Raw genomic sequence first — 13,724 nt, 5'->3', positions numbered from 1 at the left:
TGGTTGTACTTTTCCTGTGAATGAAGGATGCTTGTGCTTTGGGGGTATGGGGGTACCTTGATGCAGTCAGAATCATGGTTTACAAAAGCATGTGTCTTAGAGGTTAAAGTGGCCTCCCCTGTGTGGGGGCCCTGTGTGGGTCTCTGGGTTAAATGTCCTTTTCTGTAATGTGCTGCCTACATGACTGCCCCAGGTCCACACCAGCAGCTCTCATGGGTGTCAGGGTCAAGTATGCACTCCCCTGCTGCAGTGCTCACATATGTCTAAGCATGTGTCCTGTGGGGTATGTGGGCCCCAGGGCCTTAGGATGCAGACCTGTGGCACCGCCAACTCACCATTCTCTGCATGTCTCATAAGCACCTAGATTCCTCTTTATTTTTCGTATTGTGGTTATCATGTATATGTGTCCCCCTCCCCACACAGCTCAGTGTATGTTTCTGTGCTCCACACATGTGTTGCTGAGGGACTGAAAAGGGTTTCCATGTCATGGGATCCACATTTTTGTGTGTAGATTTCCTAACACCTGGGTTTTAGAGGCACAGGGAAGCCGGGCAGTTAGCAGGCGATTTGCAGTTCAGGAAGCTGACAGTGAAGCTGTGGCTGTGGCCCTCCCTTGTTTTGGACACTAGAGGGTTAACAGGCGGCTCTTCCGGTCCCCCCCACCAGCCTGTAGCTTCTTGTTGCTGTGGAGATGGTAGCCCCGCCCCTGATGCAGCACCTGCCCCCCCATTGGCTGCAGTGGTGACTGTGGGGCTGAGGGGGGAGCCCAGGCCTGGGCAGCCATTCTGGAGCTGGAGCCCGAGCTTGGCATCCCCCCACTTTCATTCTCCTCTAGCTCCTCAGCCCCTCTCAATTCCCTGGCAGCAGAGCCTCAGCTTCCCTCCTCCGAGCTGCCACCCCTCCAGACTCAGAGCCATCCGAGCTTCCTCCGCGTTCACCTTCCCTCCTCCTCCTCGCCCTGCCCTCACTTGGGAGTCTCCCGAGTGCCCACTGCCCATTCTCCCCGCTCCCCTGCGTTTTTCCCCTTCCCCTTCCCCCTTCCCTTCTGACTCCTTGCCTCTGCAGTGCACGTGGAGCCAGCCCCTTCTCCCCTCCCCCCTGCCCTTTGCTGTCCCCAGGCTGCTTCCGCTTCCACTCCGCACAGGTCCCTTCCAGGACCTCCCCCTCCAGGCCAGGGAGGGGGTCATGGGAGGCAGTCCTGGCCCTCCAGACAGACAGGGCTTCCAGGAGTGGGGTCGGGGGGAAGATGTGCCCAGCTGAAAGAGGAGGAAAGCCTGCCTCTGGCCCATGACCTTTAACCCGACTTCCCCCTCAGCTGACCCCTTCCTGGGGTTGTGGGCACCAAGAACCTAGGTTCCGTGGCTCTTCGGTGTCCTTTATTCCTGGAGTTTTACTGATGCTCTCAGCCATGCCCCTTTGCTGACTGCCATCCCCAACCCCAGTCATGGGCCTGAGGCCCCCCACCCCGTCCCCCTCTGGGGGCTCCGGCTCAGGTTCCTTGCCCCCTCCTTCCCGCCGCCAGCCTCTCAGCCGCCGCTGCTCTTCCTGCTGCTTCCCGGGGGGTAGGTGAGGCTGGAGCTGAGGGGCAGAGGGAGGGGGCAGATGTGCTGGGGCCAGGATGGACCCGGGGCTGCAGTGACCCCCTCCCACATCCCTGCCGGCCCTCTCCTCCCCTCCAGAATACCACTTGGGTCGCTCGAGGAGGAAGAGTGTCCCAGGGGGGAAGCAGTACAGCATGGAGGCCGCCCCCGCCGCACCCTTCCGGCCCTCGGTGAGTGAAGGCCCTGCCAGATGTGGCTCAGCTGGTCCCCTCCCCGCCAGTCCCAGCTGGAGCCCCTGTACTATGAGAAAGGGGACAGGAGAGGAAGAGTCTGTGCGTGCGTGTCCCCCCACCTCTTTGGTTTCCCCCTTCCTGGCTCTGCCCCCCCTGCTTCTCAGACCAGCCCTCCCACCTTCTCTAGGCTGGTGTGTGTGTGTTTGTGTGTGCACTCGCACCCGTGGGAGCAAAGGAAGACAAACTGGTAGCAGGGCTCCTGTCCCCTTTTTCTCACCCTGGAGACTTCCCTTTCCCCCCATCCCACTTTCATCCAGGGGCTCTTTACCAGCTGAGCAGTGAGCAGGTGGAACTGACCCTACCCCAACCCACCCCTGTCCCCATTTCCCCCAACCCAGCAAGGCTTCCTGAGCCGGAGGCTAAAAAGCTCCATCAAACGCACGAAGTCACAACCCAAACTTGACCGGACCAGCAGCTTCCGCCAGATCCTGCCTCGCTTCCGAAGTGCTGACCATGACCGGTAAGAGGTCTGAAGTGGGCTGGACCAGGGTGGGATGATTTGGATGCAGAGTAGGGGGCTCTGGAGTACCCACTGCCCATTCTGTGGGGGCTGTCAGAGTGTAGAGCTTGATGGCCTCAGATTGACTGAGAGGTGTTATGGGGCAGGGGCCAGAATGGAGGAGCAGCAGGAGGTGGGGAGTTGGGGGGAGGACGGAGAGTGGGCTGGAAAGGGGATGAAGGTGAAGCCAAGGAGGGGCTCTCCTGGCCGGGGAAGGATGGGCTCCAGGCTGGGGTGGACGGAGCTGCACAGAAGGACAGAGATGGAGTGACAGCCCGGGAGAGGATGGGGAAGGGGCGGTGGGCTGGGAGGGACCTGAGGATCCTGGGTGGAGGGTCCCAGGGAAGGGGGGCGGGGCGGGGCGGGGCGGCAGGTGCATGTGGCGCGTGTGGAGGAGGGCAGGCAGCACAGGTGTGCAGGTCCACAGCCTGGGGCGGGGCGGGGGGGCGGGGGTGGCTGGAGGGTTCATCACCGACTGAGCCTGAGGAGGAAGGCCGCAGACAGGCCAGAGGGCACCGTCGCCAGGGCTGGGCTGGAAGGAAACCTCGTTTGCCCCTGGGGTCTGCTTCTTGGGGTCCCTCTTTGGGTTCCCCCCTCACCCGGTTCCTCCCAGGGGAGAAACTTGTCCTTCCTTACCCCCGTCTGGCCGCCCCCGAGGCAGGGCAGGTAGGGAGTTGGGCTAGGTGAGTCACACCTTCCCCTCCCCCTCCGTGTCCCTGGAGCTGGATTTGGGGCCGGCAGGGGGTGAGGGCCTGGTATTCCTGGCCGCGGGGGCGGGGGGGCCGGGGGAGCGTCGCGCTGACGGCAATGGAGCCCAAGATGACGGGGCTGCTATAAATAGCTCCACGGAGGCTCCCACACCCGAGCTCCCCCTCCCTTCCCCACTGCTCTCTACTCCTCAGCCCCTCACTGGCTCCCGGAGCTTGCGTCCTGTGGCTCCGGCCTCCACTCCCCTCAGCCTCAGCGCGTGGGCCTCTGCTCCCCTGAGGGGTGCTCCCAAGTTCCCCCCTGCTTGCGCCCTGTGCCCTCAGCCCGCGTTCTGGGGGCCCCTGCTCGCCTCCTGCCGCCCAGTCTCTCTGCTCTTCCCTTTCCCTCCTCGTCTTCTTCTTTCCCCATCTCTCCCTCCCTAGTTCTCATTCCCAGACCTGTGCTCCTGTTCTGTTTTCTGCCCACAGCCTTCTCGTATTTCTTACTATTTTCCCTCACTCGTTCCCTCAATTTTGCTAAAATGTGTTCTGTTACCTCGTTCATTCTTGGATTTATTAAGTGCTTTTTAGGTAGTACCTGTGTGGCAGGCCCAAAACAACATCTTCGTACTTCTAATTCTTGACTCCCAGGAATCAAGACTCCCACAGCTGTGGGGTCTTTCAGAGGGGTGATCACCTAGAAGTCCCATCTAGAACTGTCCAAAGCCCACCTGTTTCCTTTTTTCCCTGCCATGGGTCATTTCTGGCTTGAGATATTTCTAGGTGTCCCCAGTATTCAAAACTCCTTAGGTGGTGGACTGAGGGGAGGGGCTTTGTCTCACACCTCTTGTGTCCTTCCCTGTACAGGCTGGGTTTCTGTGTCTGTGGGAAGTGGGTGTAGGAGCGCTTTCCCCAGGTCTCTGTCCATCCTAGAGCCCACTTGGCAATGAAGCCCTCTGGGTTTGTAAGCAGGCTGGGCCCTGATCCCCGCTCCTGGACCCCCACCCTGCCAGGGCCCGGCTGATGCAGAGCTTTAAGGAGTCGCACTCTCACGAGTCCCTGCTGAGTCCTAGTAGTGCGGCCGAAGCCTTGGAGCTCAACTTGGATGAAGACTCCATTATCAAGCCAGTGCACAGCTCCATTCTGGGCCAGGAGTTCTGTTTTGAGGTACTGGGTGTGTGGGGCTAGGGTGGGCCCAAGGGTCAGGGTCCAGGAGAGGGAGGCAGAGAGGCCTGGAGAAGGTGGCAGAGGTGGGATGTCAGGCAAACAGAAGCCTCTGGGGCTGGGAGGAAGGAAGAATGGCCGGGAGGAAGAGATGGGGGGGTGATCCCAGCCTTGGGAGTCCTCTCCCTTCTAGAGCCCCTCTGACCCCACACCCCTCTTCAGGTAACAACGTCATCAGGAACAAAATGCTTTGCCTGTCGTTCTGCCGCTGAAAGGGACAAATGGATCGAGAACCTGCAGCGGGCAGTGAAGCCCAACAAGGTACTGCATGTCTGGGGCTCCAGACGGGGCGGGGTGACGTCCAGGGGGCCGGGGGCCTGGGTAAGAGGGGTGGGGGGCAGGTGGAGGAGTAGGAGGAGTCCCCCTGTCTCTTTTTGTTTTCTTCTGCCTTATGATGTTTCCTTTCCATAGAAATCATAGATTGAGAGCTGACAGGGCTCTGGAATGTCCTCCAGTGCATCTTCCCTGCAAGCAGGGATGTCCCCCTAATACCCTGACAGGTGGGCACCCAGCCCCCGCTTGCAGTGTTTCTGTAGGACACATAGATTGGTCACATAGCTGAATCTCGAGACCATGGTTTCTTTTCTGTACAACTGGTAGGAATGGAGTTGAAGTAGAATATCTCTAAGGTCCCTCTGGCTCAAAAATTCTGTGAGTCTGTGTTCTTCCCAGGAGAAATGCTCCCAGTCCCATCTGCTGTTCTCTGTGTCCCAGCTTCCAGTGAGCTCCTCTGTGGAGACCCTTGTTTGTCAATGTCCTCCTTAAAAGCTAGACCCAAGATGCTGCAATCTTCCCCCTGCAGAGCCCAGATACCAGGCTCTTCACACTGAAACCTCACTGGTCGTCGTCAGCTTCCAGGCCCTTTTTGCATTAACTGTAGATTCTCACCTTTTGCATTTATGCCTTTTTTTTTTTCAGTTAACTTCTGATTGTTTTTGAAAGACTCCTCAGTTCTCCTGTTCAAATCCCACCTTAATATTATCGGTTTACTATTATAACTTTAGAAATCTTTTCCCAATACAAATTCTATCAACTGATATATGAGCTCAGTCTATATCAATTTCCTCTGGCTGCTGTAACAAACTACCACTAACTAGGCTACTTAAAATAACAGAAATTTATTCTCTGGTAGTCAGGAGACCAGAAGTCAAAAATCAAGGTGTTGGCAGGGCCTTGCTCCTCTGGAAGCTCTAGGAAGAATCCTCCCCTTCCCCTTTATACCGTCTGGGGGTTGCCAGAAGTCTCCAGCATCCCTTAACGTATAGCTCCATCTGCAAAATTTTTACTTCCATCTTCATCTCCTTTCCGTGTATATCTGGTCTCAAAATTTCCCTCTCCACATAGACCCCAGTCATGGGATTTAGGGTCCACCCTAATCCAGTATTGACCACATGTCAATGTGATTTTATCTGCAAGGACCGTATTTCCAAAACAGGTCACATTCCCAGGTTCTGAGTAGACCGAATTTGAGGGAGACAAGGTTCAGCTCCACACACACATTCTCAACCCTGTGATTGCTGGTCTCAGAGACTGGGTTTTTGACTGTCTCTCCTCTTCTGGTGTCTCTGGCTCTCTGGCCCTTCCCCTTCACCCACCCTACCCTGCCAGGACAACAGCCGCCGGGTGGACAATGTATTGAAGCTGTGGATCATAGAGGCTCGGGAGCTGCCCCCCAAGAAGCGGTACTACTGTGAGCTCTGCCTGGATGACATGCTGTATGCACGCACCACCTCTAAGCCCCGCTCGGCCTCGGGGGACACCGTTTTCTGGGGTGAGCACTTCGAGTTCAACAACCTGCCGGCCGTCCGGGCCCTGCGGCTGCACCTATACCGTGACTCAGACAAAAAGCGCAAGAAGGACAAGGCAGGCTATGTCGGCCTGGTGACTGTGCCTGTGGCCACCCTGGCCGGGCGCCACTTCACAGAGCAGTGGTACCCTGTGACCCTGCCGACGGGCAGCGGGGGCTCTGGGGGTATGGGGGGATCGGGTGGGGGAGGGGGCTCTGGGGGTGGCTCAGGGGGCAAGGGCAAAGGAGGTTGCCCAGCGGTGCGGCTGAAGGCGCGTTACCAGACGATGAGCATCCTGCCCATGGAGCTGTATAAGGAGTTCGCCGAGTACGTCACCAACCATTATCGGATGCTTTGTGCGGTGTTGGAGCCTGCCCTGAATGTCAAGGGCAAGGAGGAGGTCGCCAGTGCTCTGGTTCACATCCTGCAGAGTACAGGCAAGGCCAAGGTGAGTGCTGGGCCCTCAGGACAAGGCGACCTGGGCATGGGCACTCGCTTGTGGGGACAGTAAGGGAAGGGCATGTGTGTCTTCATGAGCTTGGGTTGAACAGAGGCTGACCCCTGGCTCTTCCTGGACTCCAGGACTTCCTTTCAGACATGGCCATGTCCGAGGTGGACCGGTTCATGGAACGAGAACACCTCATATTCCGCGAGAACACGCTCGCCACTAAAGCCATAGAAGAGTACATGAGACTGATTGGTCAGAAATACCTCAAGGATGCCATCGGTACAGCCCCCCTGCAGGCCTTCTCCCCACACTTACAGACACCCGGCCCAACCCTAAACACAGCTCCTCCAGACCCTAAGTCGACATTGCCTCAGCTTGATGCTCCCAGACCCAGAGTCCCCAGCCTCTAGCCTGATTCTGAGATTTCCCAAACCCCAGTTGTCTCTGCCCTTTGAAAGTGTGACTGACCCCCACTGTGCCTCTAACCCTGCAGGGGAATTCATCCGTGCTCTGTATGAATCGGAGGAGAACTGTGAGGTGGACCCCATCAAGTGCACGGCGTCCAGTTTGGCTGAGCACCAGGCCAACCTGCGGATGTGCTGTGAGTTGGCCCTGTGCAAGGTGGTCAACTCCCATTGGTGAGACTGGGAACGCTGGGTTGGGGGGCCGGGGTTGGGGGAGTCGTGTGTTCATCTGTTCATCCATCTGTCCATCTTCAAAGAGACCCGAGAACCAGTTGTAGGCAGAGTGCTGTGCTCAGTGCTATAGAGCAGACAGAGAGCTGCGAGGCTTGGCCTCTGCCCTCAGAGGCCCTGCACCAGAGGGGGCGGGATATCAGAGATGCAGAAAGCCAAGGGGCAGTGTAGTATATGTTAAGTTCCAAGGAAGGGACCCTCCATCCTGCCTCCACACATAAGGTCAGAGACGGCAGAGCTTGGAGATGAGCAGAGGCAGCTTCATGGGAGAGGTGTTCCTGGGCTGGGCTTAGAAGATTGGGCCAGGTTCTGACCTATAGAACATGGTGGGTTGAAAAGCTGCCTCGGGAGAAGGCTGTGGAGGAGACCCATGCGTGAGGGCGAGAGGTCCTGGGGCAGCAGGCAGAAGTGGTTTAGTGGAGCGTGTGGCTCACTTCAGTGGGGAACAGAGAGCCACGTAGTCGGAAGGGGTGAGGAGAGTTAGCGTGTGAAGGTCTCGCTGCCCGGTAAGGGAGCCTGAGTTCTCAGTAGGTCAGGGGACACCTATGATGGTGTGCAGTATCGTGACCGTGAAGGTTAGGCCTTCGGTAGAGGTGGGTGCAGAGGCAGCTGGATAGGGAGATGAAGTCCAGGCTAGTTGGGGGCTGTTGTTACTGTGTCAGGCATGGAAATCAGATCCTGAGTCAGGATCTGGCAGGAAAAGTAGAAAGGGGCCGCTGTAAGGACCCTCTGCGGAGAGGATCAGTGGGTGTCCTCAGCTAATTGGAGAGGAAGGGCTGTGTCTGTGGGGGTCCTGAGGCCGTGAGGCTGGTGGCTGGGTGACCAGTGGCCTCACTGACAGAACCAGGGAGTCAAGAGGGGGAACTCAGCAGAGGTTGGAGGTGTGGGAGCAACGCTCAGCTCTACTTTCCATGGTTCGAAGTTTAAGGTGTCAATGGGACACTGCAGAGGAGGGCCTGGGAGGTGGGGGGCGTGAACGCTGAGCTGTTCCAGGGACTGGGGCCATGCCTGGGGTGCCTCCATCCCCATTTCCCTGGAATCCAGAAGAGTTGGGGGGTCCGAGCTCCCTGTACCTCTAGTGACCCTCCATCTCTCTCCCATCTCTGTCTCTCCCGGTGTCGTCTTCTCTTCTCCTGCTCTCCTCGTCTCTCTGGCACATGCGCTGTCTCTCTCCCGTGTGTTCCTGTCCCCCACCTCCTCTCCCTCCAGTCCTCTCTCCGCCGTCCATCCCCTGCCGCAGCCCTCTTCCTCCTCAGCCCCCTGCCCTCCTCCTGCGCGCCCTCCCTCACGCCCTGTCACTCTCACCTCTGTCTCTGCACCCTCACCTCCTACCACCTCCCTCAGCATGTTCCCTGGAAGCTGAGGGTCTCTGGGGCTCAGTCCCGGTCTCTCTCTCTCTCTCTCTCTCTCTCTGTCTCCCCGCCCTTCCCTGCCAGCGTGTTCCCGAGGGAGTTGAAGGAGGTGTTTGCGTCCTGGCGACTGCGCTGTGCAGAGAGGGGCCGAGAGGACATTGCGGACCGGCTGATAAGCGCCTCGCTCTTCCTGCGCTTCCTCTGCCCGGCCATCATGTCACCCAGCCTCTTCGGGCTCATGCAGGAGTACCCAGATGAGCAAACCTCGAGAACCCTCACGCTCATCGCCAAGGTCATCCAGAACCTGGCCAACTTTTCCAAGTGAGGGAAGCCTCAGGCTGGGGGTCGGGTGGGGCTGGCAGGAAGGGTCTCCTGAGTCCCTAGAGTCAGGCGTGGGTTGGGGCCTTCTGGGTGTGACCTGTACTTTCTGGATGCTTTGGCCAGGTTTACCTCAAAGGAGGACTTTCTGGGCTTCATGAACGAGTTTCTGGAGCTGGAGTGGGGTTCCATGCAGCAGTTCCTGTACGAGATCTCCAACCTGGACACGCTGACTAACAGCAGTAGCTTTGAGGGTTACATCGACCTGGGCCGAGAGCTCTCCACGCTGCATGCCCTGCTGTGGGAGGTGCTGCCCCAGCTCAGCAAGGTCAGCACGGGCCCCTTGGCAGGTCCTTAAGTCTCCAGAGGCTCCTGTGGCCCAGAGACCATCCCCTGAGCAGATTCTGCCGCCCTTCTAATCCTGGACACGTCACGGCCACTTCCCGGGCTCAGACACCTTCCCCCTTCTGAACTCTGAGGCCCCCGGGTAACAGCCTCCCCCTTCTAGGAAGCCCTCCTGAAGCTGGGCCCGCTGCCCCGGCTCCTCAATGACATCAGCACGGCACTGAGGAACCCCAACATCCAGAGGCAGCCGAGCCGGCAGAGTGAGCGGCCCCGGCCTCAGCCCGTGGTGCTGCGGGGCCCTTCGGCCGAGATGCAGGGCTACATGATGCGGGACCTCAACAGGTGAGCCCCGGGAGTCCCTGGCTGTGCCCTAAGAGTCCACACGTCTGTCCCAGATACACTCCTGGGTCCGTGTGCCTCTCTCGAGGACTTGAAAGAAAGGAAAGAGAAGCGATTTCTTAGAGAAAACTGTAAGGAGACAGGTCCAGTCAGTGGTTAGGCTAGAGCCTGTTCAAGTCAGAGGAAGCCAGCAGCGCAGAGCACCCCCTGCCAAAAGCATCCCTTCAGCTCCACGCGCTGTCAGCCTGGGGCCCCTCGGCCTGCCCAGGCCTGCCCCAGGCTGGGGCTCAGCCAGGACACTGGGACCAGCCACCTGGTGTCAGGACGTTCAGATGGCTCTGTCCTAGTCCCCGCCAGAACCCCGCAGATCCTGCCTGCTCCGGCCCCCCCTCGCAGGGCCTCCCCTCCGCCGCCGGGCACTGCCCGCCCTGCCCCTCCTCTCCATGACACCATTCCCATCCGCCACCCCGCCCACCTCCACGCGTCCGACCTCTGCCCCCTCTCTCCTTCTCTGCCTGTGCTCGCCCCTCTTGCATCTTTCTCCAGCTCCATCGACCTTCAGTCCTTCATGGCTCGAGGCCTCAACAGGTGAGGGGCTCTGCGCTCCCCCGCCCTCTTCTCTCTGCCGTCTGCCGCCCACTCCCAGCCTTCTCCATGCACCCTCATCTCCCCCACGTCTGCCCAGACCTGACCTGATCCCTCCTCCTGTTGCCCCATCTGCGCCCGCTGCTGGAGGCCCGTCCCACCCTGTTTCTCTCGCACCTCTGCCATCCCGCCTGCCGCCCTCTCTCCCTGTGGCCCCCTCTTCACCCCAGGCCTTTGCTGACCACAGAGGCTCACCTGCCGGTGGCCCACTCCGACCTCCCACTCGTGTGCTCCCTTCCCTTCCCGCAGCTCTATGGACATGGCTCGCCTCCCCTCCCCAACCAAGGAGAAGCCCCCGCCACCACCGCCTGGTGGGGGGAAAGACCTGTTCTATGTCAGCCGCCCACCCCTGGCCCGGTCCTCCCCCGCCTACTGCACGAGCAGCTCAGACATCACGGAGCCGGAGCAGAAGATGCTGAGTGTCAACAAGAGCGTCTCCATGTTGGACCTGCAGGGCGATGGGCCCGGCGGCCGCCTCAACAGCAGCAGCGTGTCCAACCTGGCAGCTGTTGGGGACCTGCTGCACTCGAGCCAGGCCTCCCTGACCGCGGCTTTGGGTCTGCGGCCTGCGCCTGCTGGCCGCCTCTCCCAGGGGAGCGGCTCGTCCATCACGGCGGCTGGCATGCGCCTCAGCCAGATGGGCGTCACCACAGACGGTGTCCCTGCCCAGCAACTGCGCATCCCCCTCTCCTTCCAGAATCCTCTCTTCCACATGGCCGCTGATGGGCCAGGCCCCCCAGGGGGCCACGCAGGGGGCGGCGGCCATGGCCCACCCTCTTCCCACCACCACCACCACCATCACCACCACCACCGAGGCGGAGAGCCCCCAGGGGACACCTTTGCCCCATTCCATGGCTACAGCAAGAGCGAGGACCTCTCCTCAGGGGTCCCTAAGCCCCCTGCCGCTTCCATCCTTCACAGCCACAGCTACAGTGATGAGTTTGGACCCTCTGGCACTGACTTCACCCGTCGGCAGCTCTCACTCCAGGACAACCTGCAGCACATGCTGTCCCCTCCCCAGATCACCATTGGTCCCCAGAGGCCTGTCCCCTCAGGGCCTGCAGGCGGGAGCGGTGGGGGGGGCAGTGGCGGGGGTGGTGGGGGCCAGCCACCCCCTTTGCAGAGGGGCAAGTCTCAGCAGTTGACAGTCAGTGCTGCCCAAAAACCTCGGCCATCCAGTGGGAACCTGCTGCAGTCGCCAGAGCCGAGTTATGGCCCTGCCCGCCCACGGCAGCAGAGCCTCAGCAAGGAGGGCAGCATCGGGGGTGGCGGGGGCAGCGGCGGCGGCGGCGGCAGCGGCGGCGGGGGACTCAAGCCCTCCATCACTAAGCAGGTAGGACAGGTGGGAGGGCCGGTGGGGTGGCGAGCGGGAGGGGAGGAGGAGACGGCTCCAGGGGAGCACGACAGTCTGTGGTCTGAAGTCACAGTTTTCTCACCTTTCGTTCATTAAACAAAGTGCATACGGGGCCTGCTTTGCTCCTCGTGCTATTCTGGGCACTGTGTGCTTGTCAGTTAACAGACAGGCCTCCCTGCCCTCTTGGGGCTCCCAGGAGAGAGGTGATGAGAACAGCATTCACGAGGGGATCGGTGGGGGGACTCCAGTCTCCTTGGGCCGTGTTCCCTGCCTCTGAAAGCGCCCGCCTCCTTCCGCCTTCCCTCTCCCCTCCTGCCCCAGCATTCCCAGACGCCGTCCACGCTGAACCCCACGATGCCAGCCTCCGAGCGAACGGTGGCCTGGGTCTCCAACATGCCTCACCTGTCGGCTGACATCGAGAGCGCCCACATCGAGCGGGAAGAGTACAAACTCAAGGAGTACTCCAAGTCTATGGATGAGAGCCGACTGGACAGGGTACGGGGGCCCTCCCTGCCCCGAGCCCTGTCATTACTCACAGGGCAGGCTTCTAGTCCCTTCCAAGGGCAACACCTGGGGCCAAGTAGTTATGAGAAGAAAGGACAAAGACCTGATCCCTTCGAGAAGCCCTCAGTCTCTCAGGGGATCCAAGATACAATCAGTCCATTGAAAAGCCCTTTTCAGCTCTGTTTTGTGGGTTCCACACATGGTAGATTGTCGGGGGAGGCATGCTCTGTATTAGACTGCATCCATGTTCCTCCCCAGGGAGAGCGTAAGCCCTGGGTCCTGTGACTTCTCAGGAGGGAAGTTACTGCAGCAGCAGTGGGAGCTGATCCATTGGGCAAAGGCAGGGCAGTTATACCATGAGCCATGCGCGGCTTCCCCAGTCATTGTCCCACAGGCACTGGTGACAGAGGGGTAGCCATCAGAGGTCTAGTGCAGGGAAGTGGCGCACGTAGGGAAGACTGTCCAGATTCTCAGCTGCCGGTGGCCCCAAGCAAAAGTCAGCCGAAGCTCTGGTCTTTACTCACTTAGCAGGAAGCTGTTTGGGACCCATTGCTACAAGGACCCTGAAGAAGAGGGTGACTGGAGGGTTAAATTATACATATAGGACACATGATTCCAATTGGAGGAGCAGAGAGGTTTTTGGGGAGAAGTAGTCTCTGAGCAAAGATAAATGTTGGGATTGATGTAGATAGACTTGAGCTAAGAGAATGTCTTTAGGCCTTATTATAAATTATTTCCAGCACCATTTGACAAACCAAGGACAAAATGCCTTCCACCTGTGTCCATAAGTCTGGCTAGGCTCCTGTGTGGGTTTTCCTGAGTCCAGGTGCCAACGTGAGGGCACATGTATACCGCTAGGATGGGGGAGTCCACGGTCTTGTTACATCTTGACAGAGCCTCAGCCCCATGGGATGACTTTCTTAAAAGTTTGTGTGTGTGTGAGAGAGAGAGGGAGATCAAGAGGCCAGGGAAGGGCTGGAGGAGACTGGTGAGGATCCCTCACCACACGGTGCTGTGCTTAGCAGGCAGGGTAGAGGCTGGGTACACGGTCAGGCCCAGCCCCCCTCACAGTGCGGGGTCCTGTGCCCGGCGGGCAGGTGAAGGAGTATGAGGAGGAGATCCACTCGCTGAAGGAGCGGCTGCACATGTCCAACCGGAAGCTGGAGGAATATGAGCGGAGATTGCTGTCCCAGGAAGAGCAGACCAGCAAAATCCTGATGCAGTATCAGGCCCGGCTGGAGCAGAGCGAGAAGAGGCTACGGCAGCAGCAGGTGGAAAAGGACTCCCAGATCAAGAGCATCATCGGCAGGTGAGGAGCGGCCCGGGGAGGGCTGTGAGGAAAAGCCTGAGGCTGAAGAGGGTCAGCGAACCCTGCCTCCAGTCCCACCCACTCCCCCAGCTCAGGACACCTGGAAGAAAGCCCACCCCCCTCCTAGGGATGCCACCTCCTCCACCATTTACCAGATGGAGAGAAATCTCATGCTTAGTGCATTAAATGTCCCTTTACTAAACTTTGCTCTCTCTCCTAGTAGAGTAATGTCTGAAGCCCTTAGAAATGTACTTCTTACTGTCCAACCATCTCTGTGTGTCTGGACTGGCCTAGGCTGGGACTCCCCACTGGTTATTCTCAAGCCAGCCTATGATGCTCACCCCAAATCTAAGCAGAGGTCCCTTAGCCACAGTGGCACCTGACC

General features: G+C 59.2%; 1 protein-coding gene across 1 annotated transcript in view; it reads left to right on the top strand.

Annotated features, from left to right (window-relative positions):
• SYNGAP1 (synaptic Ras GTPase activating protein 1) overlaps positions 1–13,724 on the top strand; it is a 28,232-nt gene that overhangs the window by 9,964 nt on the left and 4,544 nt on the right. Inside the window, exons 4-17 of the mRNA XM_052648116.1 lie at positions 1,680–1,771; positions 2,173–2,294; positions 4,033–4,186; positions 4,406–4,504; positions 5,852–6,478; positions 6,613–6,757; positions 6,972–7,116; positions 8,610–8,846; positions 8,970–9,171; positions 9,352–9,530; positions 10,074–10,115; positions 10,422–11,505; positions 11,848–12,021; positions 13,128–13,339. Coding sequence (XP_052504076.1) covers positions 1,680–1,771; positions 2,173–2,294; positions 4,033–4,186; positions 4,406–4,504; positions 5,852–6,478; positions 6,613–6,757; positions 6,972–7,116; positions 8,610–8,846; positions 8,970–9,171; positions 9,352–9,530; positions 10,074–10,115; positions 10,422–11,505; positions 11,848–12,021; positions 13,128–13,339 — 3,514 coding nt within the window. The remainder of the gene's footprint in view (positions 1–1,679; positions 1,772–2,172; positions 2,295–4,032; positions 4,187–4,405; positions 4,505–5,851; positions 6,479–6,612; positions 6,758–6,971; positions 7,117–8,609; positions 8,847–8,969; positions 9,172–9,351; positions 9,531–10,073; positions 10,116–10,421; positions 11,506–11,847; positions 12,022–13,127; positions 13,340–13,724) is intronic.

The sequence above is a fragment of the Budorcas taxicolor genome, chromosome 11 (assembly GCF_023091745.1).
Source record: "Budorcas taxicolor isolate Tak-1 chromosome 11, Takin1.1, whole genome shotgun sequence".
NCBI classification, from domain to species: Eukaryota; Metazoa; Chordata; class Mammalia; order Artiodactyla; family Bovidae; genus Budorcas; species Budorcas taxicolor.
The sequence above is the reverse complement of the archived record's forward strand: the minus strand, read 5'-3'. Positions and strand labels throughout refer to the sequence as shown.